General features: G+C 34.3%; 2 protein-coding genes across 7 annotated transcripts; one reads left to right on the top strand and one right to left on the bottom strand.

Moving 5' to 3' along the window:
- The first annotated feature begins 1,083 nt into the window (after window positions 1-1,083).
- LOC140862329 (indole-3-acetic acid-amido synthetase GH3.6-like) lies at window positions 1,084-3,650 on the top strand. The gene is made up of 3 exons (XM_073265343.1): window positions 1,084-1,566; window positions 1,763-2,700; window positions 2,814-3,650. Exons 1-3 carry the CDS (start codon window positions 1,250-1,252, stop codon window positions 3,392-3,394), a joined length of 1,836 nt encoding a protein of 611 aa, XP_073121444.1. The 5' UTR covers window positions 1,084-1,249; the 3' UTR covers window positions 3,395-3,650.
- A 5,744-nt stretch (window positions 3,651-9,394) lies between these two features.
- Window positions 9,395-12,130, bottom strand: LOC140864186 (gluconokinase). Of its 6 annotated transcripts, none has more exons than XM_073268167.1 (5): window positions 11,979-12,118; window positions 11,065-11,287; window positions 10,823-10,865; window positions 10,114-10,193; window positions 9,395-10,032 (listed from the first exon to the last, which is right to left on the bottom strand). In XM_073268167.1, exons 2-5 carry the CDS (start codon window positions 11,078-11,080, stop codon window positions 9,626-9,628), a joined length of 546 nt encoding a protein of 181 aa, XP_073124268.1. In that variant the 5' UTR covers window positions 11,081-11,287; window positions 11,979-12,118; the 3' UTR covers window positions 9,395-9,625. The 6 variants fall into 6 exon arrangements, with proteins under 6 accessions (XP_073124268.1, XP_073124270.1, XP_073124269.1 ...); XM_073268169.1 differs by having other exon boundaries at window positions 11,065-11,173; XM_073268168.1 differs by having other exon boundaries at window positions 11,065-11,322; window positions 11,979-12,105.
- Between the last annotated feature and the right edge of the window lie 654 nt (window positions 12,131-12,784).

The raw sequence follows: 12,784 nt of genomic DNA, 5'->3' as shown, positions 1-12,784 counted from the left end.
CCTGAAATCCGTTAAAGGTGGCCAGTTTTTATGTTACCGGGAAACGAAGCCATTTTAATGGCTGCCTCCGTGTGAAGAAACAGTGCCCGTAGTACAGGGCATGCATGTAACATCAACTCTCGCGGGATAACCGGGTCGGTTTCCTCCCGAACCGGATTTCCGGTTTTCTATGTCCGAGTCACGACAACCGCAATATGCGCACACCATTATATTAATCAAATAAATTAAATTTCACCACCTTCCTAGGAATTATTATTAATTAATTAATCAGCATTAATTGTGAGTGCTACAAGTAGATGGCATGGGCATCTCCATCTCTTTTTATGCGTTTTTTACATGCACGCTCGTCTATCTTGTGTATATTAATGAATGCCACAATAATATCATATATATAATATATCGTTAAAATTAAAACTACTACTAATAATAATAACAAAATCTTTGTCCGTATCAGATGGATACATATATAGTACGTGAATATGAAATATGGTCACACAGAAACAAACGTAGTAGACAAGAGTGATTTCTTTATGTGGCATGACTTGGCACAATCGACCAAAGAATTTTTGTAAATTGTGTCTCACCAAATTTCCTTGCACAACTGTGAGTCCGTGGATCAACTTTGAATATATTTCATTCCAATTACATGAACTCACAATGGATAAGATTTCAAGCTTAAAGAAAAGTTTTATTATAAAATATAAATAGTCATCTCACTTATATAAGTCTGTTTTTTTCTATTTGCCACTCACGCATCGAGAAAAATCAATTAAATAAACAAATTTCCGATTTTACCTTTATGTTATCTTTCTCATAGTCCGTTACTTGTAAAATTCCAAATTAAGTAGAAAACATTGTTGAATATTGATAGATGTTTATATAATATTTGAGATAAATAAATATGTATATAATACATGATGAATGAAATTATTAGTTTCAGCCCTTGCAAGGGAGTATTGCGTGAGAATTGAAATGGCAGAGTTGCCACCAATTGATATCCATATTCACAATAAAGCCATCGAATTTTTATTTTAATTTTAGCTTCTATAAAAGTGGACCACACCCTTCCCCTTCTTCACTTCTATATAAAGCCTCGTCTTCCATCTCTTTCTTCCCACCACCATAGCTGCGTTTCTCTCTCTCCCTCTCTCTCTAGTTCTCCAACTCACTCAACATATATAATACAAAATATTAACACAGTTCCTCTTTCTTGCTTGTGGAAAATTTGTTTCTTGAGAGCCAATTAACCATGCCTGAAGCACCAAAACAAGCCACCACAGAGTACAGTTTGGAAGAGAACAACAAGAGAAAGATGGAGTTTATTGAGGATGTGACCAAAAATGCCGATGATGTACAGAAACGGGTCCTGTCTGAAATTCTGTCCAGGAATGCCCATGCCGAGTACCTCAGCAGGCATGGACTCAACGGCCTCACTGATCGGGAGGCTTTCAAGAAAATCATGCCTGTTGTCTCTTACGAGGACGTTCTGCCTGATATTAACCGCATCGCCAATGGCGATAAGTCTCCCATTCTCTGCTCAGACCGCATCTCTGAATTCTTGACAAGGTTTGAATGCCTTTTTTTTTTTTTTTTTTTACACTTTCAGTTCTCAGATGTTGAGTTTATATGAAAGATATGGATACACGGTCATTCTTGCATGTGGCTTTTTACTGTTCCTTCTCCTATTCGTGTTTCAGAGTTTGGTTTTTTTTTTTATGAAAAGGGTCGTTTTTTTGTTTAAAAAAAAAAATTTAATACGCAGTTCTGGGACATCTGCTGGGGAAAGAAAAATGATGCCTACTATAGAGGAAGAACTGGGGAGGAGGTCTTTGCTTTACAGCCTTTTGATGCCTGTGATGAGCCAGTTTGTTCCAGGCTTGGAGAAAGGGAAAGGGATGTATTTCTTGTTTATAAAATGCGAGACCAAGACCCCGAGTGGCCTTCTGGCTCGCCCCGTTTTAACCAGTTACTACAAGAGTTCCCATTTCAAAGATAGACCCTATGATCCCTACACAAACTACACCAGCCCAAATGAAACCATTCTCTGCCAAGATTCCTACCAGAGCATGTATTCCCAAATGCTTTGTGGCCTTGTTCAGAACAAGGAAGTCCTCCGTGTCGGGGCGGTCTTCGCCTCCGGCTTCATCCGTGCTATCCGCTTCTTGGAGAAGCACTACACCCTTCTTTGCAATGATATTAGAACCGGGACTCTTAACTCCATAATCACTGATCCATCGGTGAGGGAAGCTGTGTTGAGGACCCTAAATCCAGACCCCAAGCTGGCGGATTTCATCGAGTCCGAATGTGGCAAGGAGTCCTGGCAGGGTATCATCACCAAGCTGTGGCCTAACACCAAGTATATCGACGTTATTGTGACTGGGACCATGTCACAATACATTCCAACTCTTGATTTCTACAGCAATGGTCTACCCCTTGTCTGCACAATGTATGCTTCCTCAGAGTGTTATTTTGGTGTCAATCTCAATCCTCTTTGCAAGCCAAGCGATGTGTCCTACACCCTCATTCCAACCATGGCCTATTTCGAGTTTTTGCCGGTGCATCGAAACAATTGTCCCGCCAATGGCCTTACTTCCATTGCAATGCAAAAATCCCTTGATGACAAAGAACAGCAAGAACTGGTTGACTTGGTTGATGTTAAACTTGGACAAGAATATGAACTGGTGGTTACCACATATGCAGGTATATATTTTAGCCTATAACTCATTAGTCCTTTGTAATTAGAACAATGGGGTGGGTTCGATTAATTGTTTTTCGATGGTGTTTTGACATAATTTTTGATCCTCGAATTCCAGGGCTCTACAGGTACAGAGTCGGGGATGTGCTTCGTGTGGCTGGATTCAAGAACAATGCGCCGCAGTTCAACTTCATATGCCGTAAAAACGTAGTCTTGAGCATCGATTCTGATAAAACCGATGAAGTAGAGCTCCACAACGCCGTGAAAAATGCCACGACTCATTTGATCCCATTCGATGCTCGTCTCACCGAGTACACGAGCTATGCCGACACCACCAAAGTTCCAGGCCACTATGTCTTGTACTGGGAGCTGAGCCAAAATGGATCGACACCAATCCCTCCATCGGTTTTCGAAGACTGCTGCTTCACAATCGAAGAGTCCCTTGATTCAGTGTATCGCCAGAACCGAGTTTACGAGGCGATCGGGCCGCTTGAGATCAAAGTGGTGGAAACCGGCACATTCGATAAGCTCATGGATTATGCCATTAGCCTCGGTGCTTCAATCAATCAGTACAAAACTCCCCGCTGCGTGAAATTTGCACCGATTCTTGAGCTTCTAAACTCGAGGGTCGTGCGTTGCTATCTCAGTCCAAAGTGCCCAAAATTTGCCGCCCAATGGAGCTGCAACAACAAGAATTGAAGATCAAGGAAACGAAATCAAAGAACTGTTTTTGTGATGATAATTGTTAGTGTTAGAATCTCATCCTCTTTCATCCTCTTCTCTCCCGTCCCCGATCCCCGTATTTAGATAATTATTATTAATTAACTATGTTATCTTGTTCTTTAAATGTTGTTAATTAATTAAGGTAGAAACTTGATTAATTAGAAGGCCTGTACAAAAACAGTTCGTTCATGTTTCAACAAATTGTCCCTCTTTAATTAATTTCTTTGTTTAATTAGAAGCCAATGGCTCTTAGCATATTTTATGGGACTTTGTTTTCTTATTTCCAGCCAGGATTCCTGCCCACTGAACTCTCATGGGATGTGTACTAAAACTGTAACACTAAATCCCACTTGCTTTCATATTTAATAACCATTTTGTTTACTATAAAGCTAACACACTTTATGTCCAATTATTACCCAAGCTCAGTTTTCCAAACTTCATTTCTTATTAATTATATATATCTAAACAAATCATTAATATATATGTATGTGAAATGTTCCACCCGTCTTGATTTTATTTTATTTTATTTTTTTGAAAGAACCAGAGTTGATTTTTGCTTGCACGTTAGATATAGGAGAATTTAAAAGATGCGACTAGCTAGTTTGATTATTTTGCCCTTGGCTCAGGTCTTCGTCGACTAGCCAGCCTTCTTACATAATCTAGATTATTATATATATTTATTTATTAATGAGACCAATAATGTAATTAAGTTGTGTACGTATATTCTAGCTGAACAATGTGATATAATTAGAAGGGTCGATTTTTTCTAATCTTTCCGAATTCAAAAATAAGCGCTATGCTTATTTTGGTGTTTCTTAAAATTTTTTTAGAAAATAATTTATTGATATGTAATATTAATTGGATATCATTGTGAGATATGTGTGTGTGTGTGTGTGTGTGTGTGTGTGTGTGTTTAAGCTTATTTGGAGTTAACTATTTTAGGGGAAAATGTAAATTTTTAATTGATTTTTTGGGTTATTTTTTGTTTTAATATATGATTTTTTAGGTTATAATAATAATAATATAATGTTTAAGAGAGACGTGAAAAGTTGAATAGATGATTCATTTTTGTCACAATTTAAATAAATAATTATTGATTTGCTGAAGATGTGTCGATTGTGAATGTACCTTGGGAGAATATATTATGTATTTTCCTGAAATGTAAAAAGAAAGGTAGAAAATGAAATTCGGGAATACAAAAAATATGGTAGATATATATACATATTTCAAAATTATTATTAATTTTTGATATAATTTTATTTATATGTTAAAACTACAAGTATATATGTTAGTATATGTTAGATGGTTACACATTTTATTTTTTTTTAAAAAAAGGTCGTGGTAAATGCAATGTTATTTATATTATATTATATGCGTATATAAAATTTATAAGCACGTCATCGAGACCTTATCTGTAAGGATTGACTTTTGAAATAAAGGAAATGAAAACTATGACATGACAAGACTTATTATATATAGTCATCCTTAACATTTAGTATGTCGCCTCTACCTAACGATATGGAAAAAAAATATAAAATTTCATTCTTAAAATGATTCTTCATATATATAAAAAGTAATTTACATCGGAAAAGTATGTAGTTGATCATCACAATTTAACTTGGATGTTCGTAAACATATAATCAATAAAAAAGTTTGAAAGCCCTAGCTAGCTTGGAAGCAATATTAATTTACGTAAAAAACTGTGAAACCAAATAATTGGACTTATATATCTGTAAGGTCAAAGGACACGATGACATGCATGGCCGGCGATATGGCCGGAGAAAAGGGTCACGCATTTACTCCGTTTGAGGGAACAAAGAAACTGAAACAGTACAATTATTTGGGTTCACAGGCAAATAATTTTAGATGATATTGGGTACGGATAAGATAATATCATGAAATGATTCAGAAGCTGCTCCCCACCCCATTTTTGCCTCTGCAGAAAGCAGCAAAACACAGACATCTTCTGCAGTTTTTTGTTCTTGAGAAAAGAAAACGGCCAAATGCCCATTGGAAACACACTCACGTACAAGAATTAAAATGCAACAGCGACACTTTTTTTCCCATTAAAAATTAATTAATTAAAGCAAAGCTGTGGTGTCCAAAAAGCGGAAAAAGAAATTTCCCCAATACAATAATAATAATTAAAAGAGACGGGTGTTATCCAATTATTTGGTTGGATATATATATATATAATAATTTTTGCTTTACTGTTGATCACCGGGCCGGGGATGCTACTGTTACGTGAATTATCATGCACATTTAATTTGTCTTCTTCATCATTTTCTTGCTGATTTTCTCCAGGAGTAGTACTCCAATATCATCATCAAATTGGTGGCCAATTTTGTCTCGGTCGCTTCTCACCCCCTAGCTTTATGTTTTATTTAATTTCATCATCACTTTCGTCCTCTTCCTTCCTTTTATTTTCCCACAATTATTTTCGCAGTAAATTATATTAATGAAATGTACGTAGACATATAACATATTGAGTTTCATTTTTTTTAAAAAAAATATATATATATATATATTTCCGATTCGTAAAATAAACAGATGATCCATTTCACATTAATTTATACTTATTATTTTGATTGATAGATCCATTGATTAAGCTATTGTGATTAGAGGTGTCAAAATGGGTCAGCGAGACGGGTCGGCCCACAACTCGTCGTAACCCACCATTAGATGTGCAAGTTGAGAAACCACCAATTCAACCCACCTATTTTAGGTGGCGGAACGGACCAACCCGGTGGATCACATGTAAATTGACAAGTTTTTGTGGGTCAACCTCCAACCCACCATTAGGCGGGACGGTGCGGGCCGGCCCACCTTTTTGGTGGGTTGGGTTGGCAGACCAAGCCCATTTTGATATCTTTATATTTGACCGCCGTGGATTTGAACATTCCGGTAAGAGCGAATCGAATTTTCATGATCTAAGATGGGAGAATCTTTTGATAGAACGAAATGTGGTGTTATGAAAATGAATTATATTAATGTATTGTGATGGTACCGACTATTTATATTCCACATGAGCGTCAATATACCTCATTAAATCAATAGTCGATGTATGTAGTTAGTTGTACTTCCATGATCCACACACTAATTAATCAATACCAAAAATGATTATATTTAGCAATTTGCACCACTTGGCAACTAATTTGGACAGTTCATAGGTTCAATTCCTTGTATTCAGTGGTGGAATTAATGAGAATCCTCGAACGTGACCGGATTCATTTGTTTATCGACAGGCTACACGTACTACGTATGAATAATACCACATCATAATTATATATATACCCTTAATTTTAACTTTAATTTGTCGACGAAAAATGATTGGAATTCGTCTCCCCACGGGACAAATTATGGTGATTATGATTGTATATTTGGAATCCTTAATTAGAATGGTAAAACTTTAACTAATCACAATTATTGGACATTAATTTATTTAGTAATGAGGTTGCTTGAATGCGACTGAAAGGACTACACGGAGAAGAGATGGAAAAAAATAAAGTGTGAAAAAGAAAGTGAGTTATACTTTATGGAGACAATGACTGTGACTGACGGCGACGCCCCATGGTCTCAATAATATTGTTGCTAATTTCTTATTTAACCGACGGTGCTTCTATCATCTCTCGTCTATATGCTGCTTGCTACCTCACTACATAATATATATAATATAATTAATCAAGTGTGGGAATATGCCTATATATTGCTATTTTTAACAAACCAAGTGTAAAGACTAAAGAGTATCTCAAAAAACATATCGAAATTATAGAGTTTTTGCGAGATAAAATAAAACGTGACGTGATGATGATGATTATAATAATATATGAATTTTTTTTTTTAAAAAAAAAAGAGGGTTGGGGAGCAAAAATCCCGGTTTTAAATGGAAAATAATAATCACGTGAAATAGTAATTTGGACGTGTGCGAAGGCACACACTTGAGCTCACACGTACGTGTCTGCCCCTGACAAGACACTTAGAATCAGCACGTGTGGACCCTTGGCCAAAGGAATGTTGACTTTGACCCCACCCGCACGTGAGCAAATATCTCACCTTGTTCGCTTGTCGACCTTGTGTTTTTATCATTCATTTTGGGTGGTGGAGAATTCGAGTGGATAGGGGTGTTTGATAAGATTAATTAATTTCATCTATAATTTTTTCTTCTCTATTTTAATAACAATAATAATAATAATAATAATATGGTTTGCTAACTAGCTAGCTAAACTACGCAATAGATTCTTCTTCTATTGTATAAAATAAAATCTCAGAAATTTGTGGGTCTTCATAAAAATTATAGTCAAAGATGCATGTTTGTGCTTAGGTTTTTATAATTTAAAAATGTTTGCGTGACCCCCTAATTTTATTTTATATTTATAGCCCACTGGAGTTGAGCGGTCATGTCTTTGGACTTTCAACATCAGGTAGGCATGTATGCAGTTGAAATCGAAATAATTTACACCCAATTTTAGATCAAACGTTTATAATATTAATATATATAAAATAAATATTGTACAAGACAATGATAAGGATAGGGTGTGAAATATAAAAATGAGCAAGAGAATGTTGATCAGGAGACATAGGTTGACATATCATACCCACTTGCAGTACATTAAAATTATTGCTTGTTTTGACCAAGTAATATTACTATGTTATCAATTCATGGTATAGTATCATGATTCGAAGTGTAACGCTATAATAATAATAATTATTGTTAATATTATTATTATTATTAATACCAATAATAATAGCGTTGAATTAAAGATAATTACAACCACCACAAACACTTTCCCAACAACTGGAAATGAATAGGAAAATAAATAATGATTTTTGTTAGATTTTGTTTTCCTACATCAATTCACAAATACTATTAACTAATACTAGTCGATGGGGGCATCACATACGCAACTAATTGAGTAGAGTTTTATGAGACGGTTTCATTGATTTATGTTCATGAAATCGGTCGGTCCGAATCATATCTAAAATAAAAATTAAATTTTTTTTTCATAAATAATAATATTTTTTTCATAAATTGGATGACATATAATATTTTTTTTCTCACAAAATTAATCCCTGAAATTTGACAGAATTTTTTTTTTTTTTTTTAAAAAAAATTAATATTGCGTGCCATAAAAGCTTACCTGTATTAAATGCTAGACATATATAATTGTAATGTATTCGATATTAAAAATAGATAAAATGTCAATTTCACTGTTGTGTGATTTGATTTTTCTAGTCATGTATTTTTTTATTATTAAATTAATTATAGTTATAAATTATAGTTATATACAATGTTTTGACAATTAATTTTAGTTATATTTGTCAAAATCGCGTAAATAAATTACTAATATCATTATTAAATTTTATAATTACGTTGTTGAACACGAGAGAATTTTTAAACACATTATTGTAAAAATTTAACCCTAACATTATTCATTTAACTATATGGTTTACAACTCAAAATAACTATATGATTTAGATGATGACGAAAATCATAATCAAAACACAGTTATATGAATATAATTAATTCAAAAAAATGATACCAGACTGAAAATATTAAACTCCAATAATATAAGGCCTAAAAGTACCAAATATCAAATGCATACCAAAAGTTCAAAGACTAGCCTACTAAAAGTGCGGCCCATTGAAACTTAAACTGCCTAATTTATAACTGGCCCATAAAATTACTCTCACTAGACCGGGATATAATTTAATTTTTTTTTTGTATAATTATTTTTGTAGGGAATCAAAATTTTGAATTTAATGAACGTGGTTACTTAAGTAGTGTTTATAACCTTTAAAAAAAATAAGTGATTACAGAGATCTTAACAAATTTATTAAGAAAATCTCCATAATCACTTATTTTTAAAAATTGCAAACACTACCTTAGTAGCCATCTTTATCTTATGTAAATGCAGGATATTTAATAGCAGTAAAAGAGGGATAAATAAAAATGTAAAAGAAATATGTTACCTCCAATAAGTGTGCTTCATTTCAATTTTATAAAGATCGAAGCAAGGAGTAATTCAAAGCAAATAACAGAACCATTTATTTTCATTTAATACAGTATAGCTACCACAGCATGACTTTCTCATGCTCAAATCAAAGATTTGTCGCGGAAAATAAATGTGGGAAATTCCGAAAAATAGTTGATGAAGGTGAACAATTTGCATATGTTGTAGCCTCATCGAAATTCCATTGTTGGTGAAATCATGAACCAACCAAAGTTTGTATGTTTTTCACAGTAGTCTGGGGATCTTGTGAAGCATCAACTCTCAGGATTCCTTCGGATTCATCGATCTGAAGCGAATCCAACTGAGATTGCAACAGTTTGGCAGGCATGAAGTGCTGCCCGTCGGCTGCTCTTTTCTCGAGTCGAGCACAAAGAACCTCAGCCCCAACTTCCAACAAAACAAATTTTACGCTGCACACGTAAGAACCTCGTACATATCTTGCATCTGCGTGTCTAAGAATTTCTCTGTATGACTCCTTTAAAGCAGAGCAACCAAGAATTACAGTTTCGCCATTTACCAGACGTACCCTTAAGGCATCACGAAGAGTTTCGAGCCAAGGGATTCGGTCATCGTCTGTCAAAGGGATCCCATTTTTCATCTTATCTGTTTTGTTGAACAAATTAGCTTATTTTTATCCAATAGAAAACCACAGAATCTTCAGGCAAAATGCAGAAGCAAATCTACCTTTGTTGGACTGAGGATGATAATCATCCGCATCAATAAAGCAGCCATTTAGCGATTTTGCCAGCATCGCACCAATTGTTCTGCAGAAGAGATAACATAATACACCAGCAGCAGTGTAATAAGTAACAATGCATTGGTGAAAATACGATAGGCTGGCCAGAAATGCAAATCATTTGAACAGGAAGCAAATTGCACAATTACGACTTTCAAGTAGTGAGTTCGATCAGTTCTTAATTATTGGTGATAGTCATCTAATTAGGATGAGAGTTAAGTTACCATGTCCTAATACTTTGCAGAGGCATAACTTAGGCAAGAGTATATAAATATTGAACCTTGCATTCTTGAAGTCACAAAATTGATTTAGTTTGATGGTCATTATCAATGTTGCGGATTCAGCAATTTTCCCAAGTTGTATGACTCATGGTTAATCTCGACAAGTGAAATGGTGCAGTAAAAAATAGAACAAGATGAAGGAAAGCAATAGGTGACAATGAATTATGGCCATTAACAAATAAAGTTATGTTTGTAGTTAAGGCAAGAATAGATTTCAACACATTGTCATTCGAGTAATCACATGGGGTTGGTTTAGACTTCAGAGTTGTATAATGCGGGAGTATAGAGACACAGGGTAATCGTTTAAATGAAATCTGACATATAGAAAAGATGAAAGGTGACAAACATGGAATCATTAGATAAACTTTAAACTTACGATTTTCCAGCACCACTGACTCCCATGATCACAAAAACTACTCCTGCCAAAAGGTATTACATTGATCAGGATTCCATGACATCAGTAGAGAAATTAATTGCATATACTGGTATGATCAAGCAAAATAGATCTCATGTTCCAAATATTGATAACATATCATAATACTACATGATTTTATGTCAAGGAGTGTTGCAACATCGACTTCAGCACACATCAAGGAAACAAAAGTAGGTGGGAGATACCTGTATCAGGTGTCATTTTCCAGTAGAAGAGTTGACCTCTTGAGTTTATAAGCAACGAAGATTAGTTGTAGAATGAGTCAACAAGACATCAAAATTTTTCCCAGTCCTTCTAAAATGCAACCAGTTATCCGTGAATCAAGAAAATTAAAAATATCAGATTTTTCTTGATACTTGAATGTCTATCAAGTCCTTAACTCCTTGCAAAACATGAATAGGCAGCAGCCTTCCGTAAATCGGGAAAATCGATCATATGATAGTCTAGAAATAACAAGATAGATTCTGATACTAAAGATCAAAAGCAACTGATACAAAAGAAATAATTTGTCTAAAATAAGTTGAACAAGGCCTGCAAGGCTAAAAACAAGATAAAGAATTCCGATAAATTTTGAAAACTAAACTTGCAATCTGCAAGTCGTGAATCAAGATAAACATGAATTTGTGAGACGTGAGGGGACATGTATCTCTAACTATGTGAAACCATTTATAAGCCAATCAATAAGCTCAAAAGGCACTGGAGACATCATATGAATACAATTCAGGGACCGTTGGGTGTTCATATGACCACAAAATCTTTAACTTCTGTTCAAAAAATGAGCTGGGTCGTACTTCTCAAGGAAATTAATATGAGATGAAAAAACTGTTAATCCTGAATACCTTCGTATTCCACAGAAGAACCAAAATTCAAAACTTTGCAAGCAAAAAAAATTCCTAAATCGATTCCGTTCTTGAATCATCGAAATTGAATCACTAAATCCCAATAAGATGAATAACAATCATTAATAGTACCACAATTATCATGATCGACGCCATAGGATCGGTAAACAAGAAAATAATACCTATAAAGGCTCCTGTAAGATGAATCCAAATTGACATTAAAAAAACAAAAGACAAGAAAAATGTACTCCCGGGCAAACCTTCAATTTCCCTGAAAAACAATGAAATTGTGCTGCTGGGTTTCTTCCAATCCTTTAATATATTCGCAGAATTTAGCTGTGCCGAATGCCATATTCTTGCGTTAAATTTCAAGACGATGGAATGCAATTTCCGATCTGGTATACGTCTCATTCGATGCTAATTGGAAAGGAAAACTGTTTGATCTGGACTACACTCAGCCTGTATCATAATCTGGTAATGTTTGGGCTATTCATGAATTGGGCCTCGTCAATTTCTATGAGCCCATTTAGTAGCTAATTAATCCAATATACCTAATCCACTTAAGCTTACCTTGTACCAATCTTCCTTCTCGAATTCGACAAGATATAAAGACCCAATTCATTTTCATACGCGTTATTGTGTGTAACATATATATTATATTTATTATAATATAAATATATGCATAATATATTTTTATTTTTCAAATATTTGGTTGAGTTAAGGACTCACATGATCAATTAGAGATAGATCCGTCAATTTGGGTTAGGTCCGTCGGATCAGCCCGGTCCGCCACATATTTTAAGTGGGTTGGGTTGAAAAAATTTCTAACCTAACAAAAGGTGGGCCTAGATGGGTTATTTTTATTGTGATATATGTATTTTTTAATAAAAGTTATGAATTTTTTTTGTATTAATTAATTTATATAAAATTTACATACATTAAATCAATAATTAAAATTTTTATTAATATGTTTCTATTAATATTTATTTATAAAATGATATTTGTAATTAATTATAATATTATTTATTTATTTTTATTTATCGTGAGTCAACCCGCGGGCAGCCCG

Source organism: Henckelia pumila, chromosome 4 (genome assembly GCF_033568475.1).
Source record: "Henckelia pumila isolate YLH828 chromosome 4, ASM3356847v2, whole genome shotgun sequence".
NCBI lineage: Eukaryota > Viridiplantae > Streptophyta > Magnoliopsida > Lamiales > Gesneriaceae > Henckelia > Henckelia pumila.
Note: the sequence above shows the minus strand (reverse complement) of the source record. Positions and strands in the feature narration are given on the sequence as shown.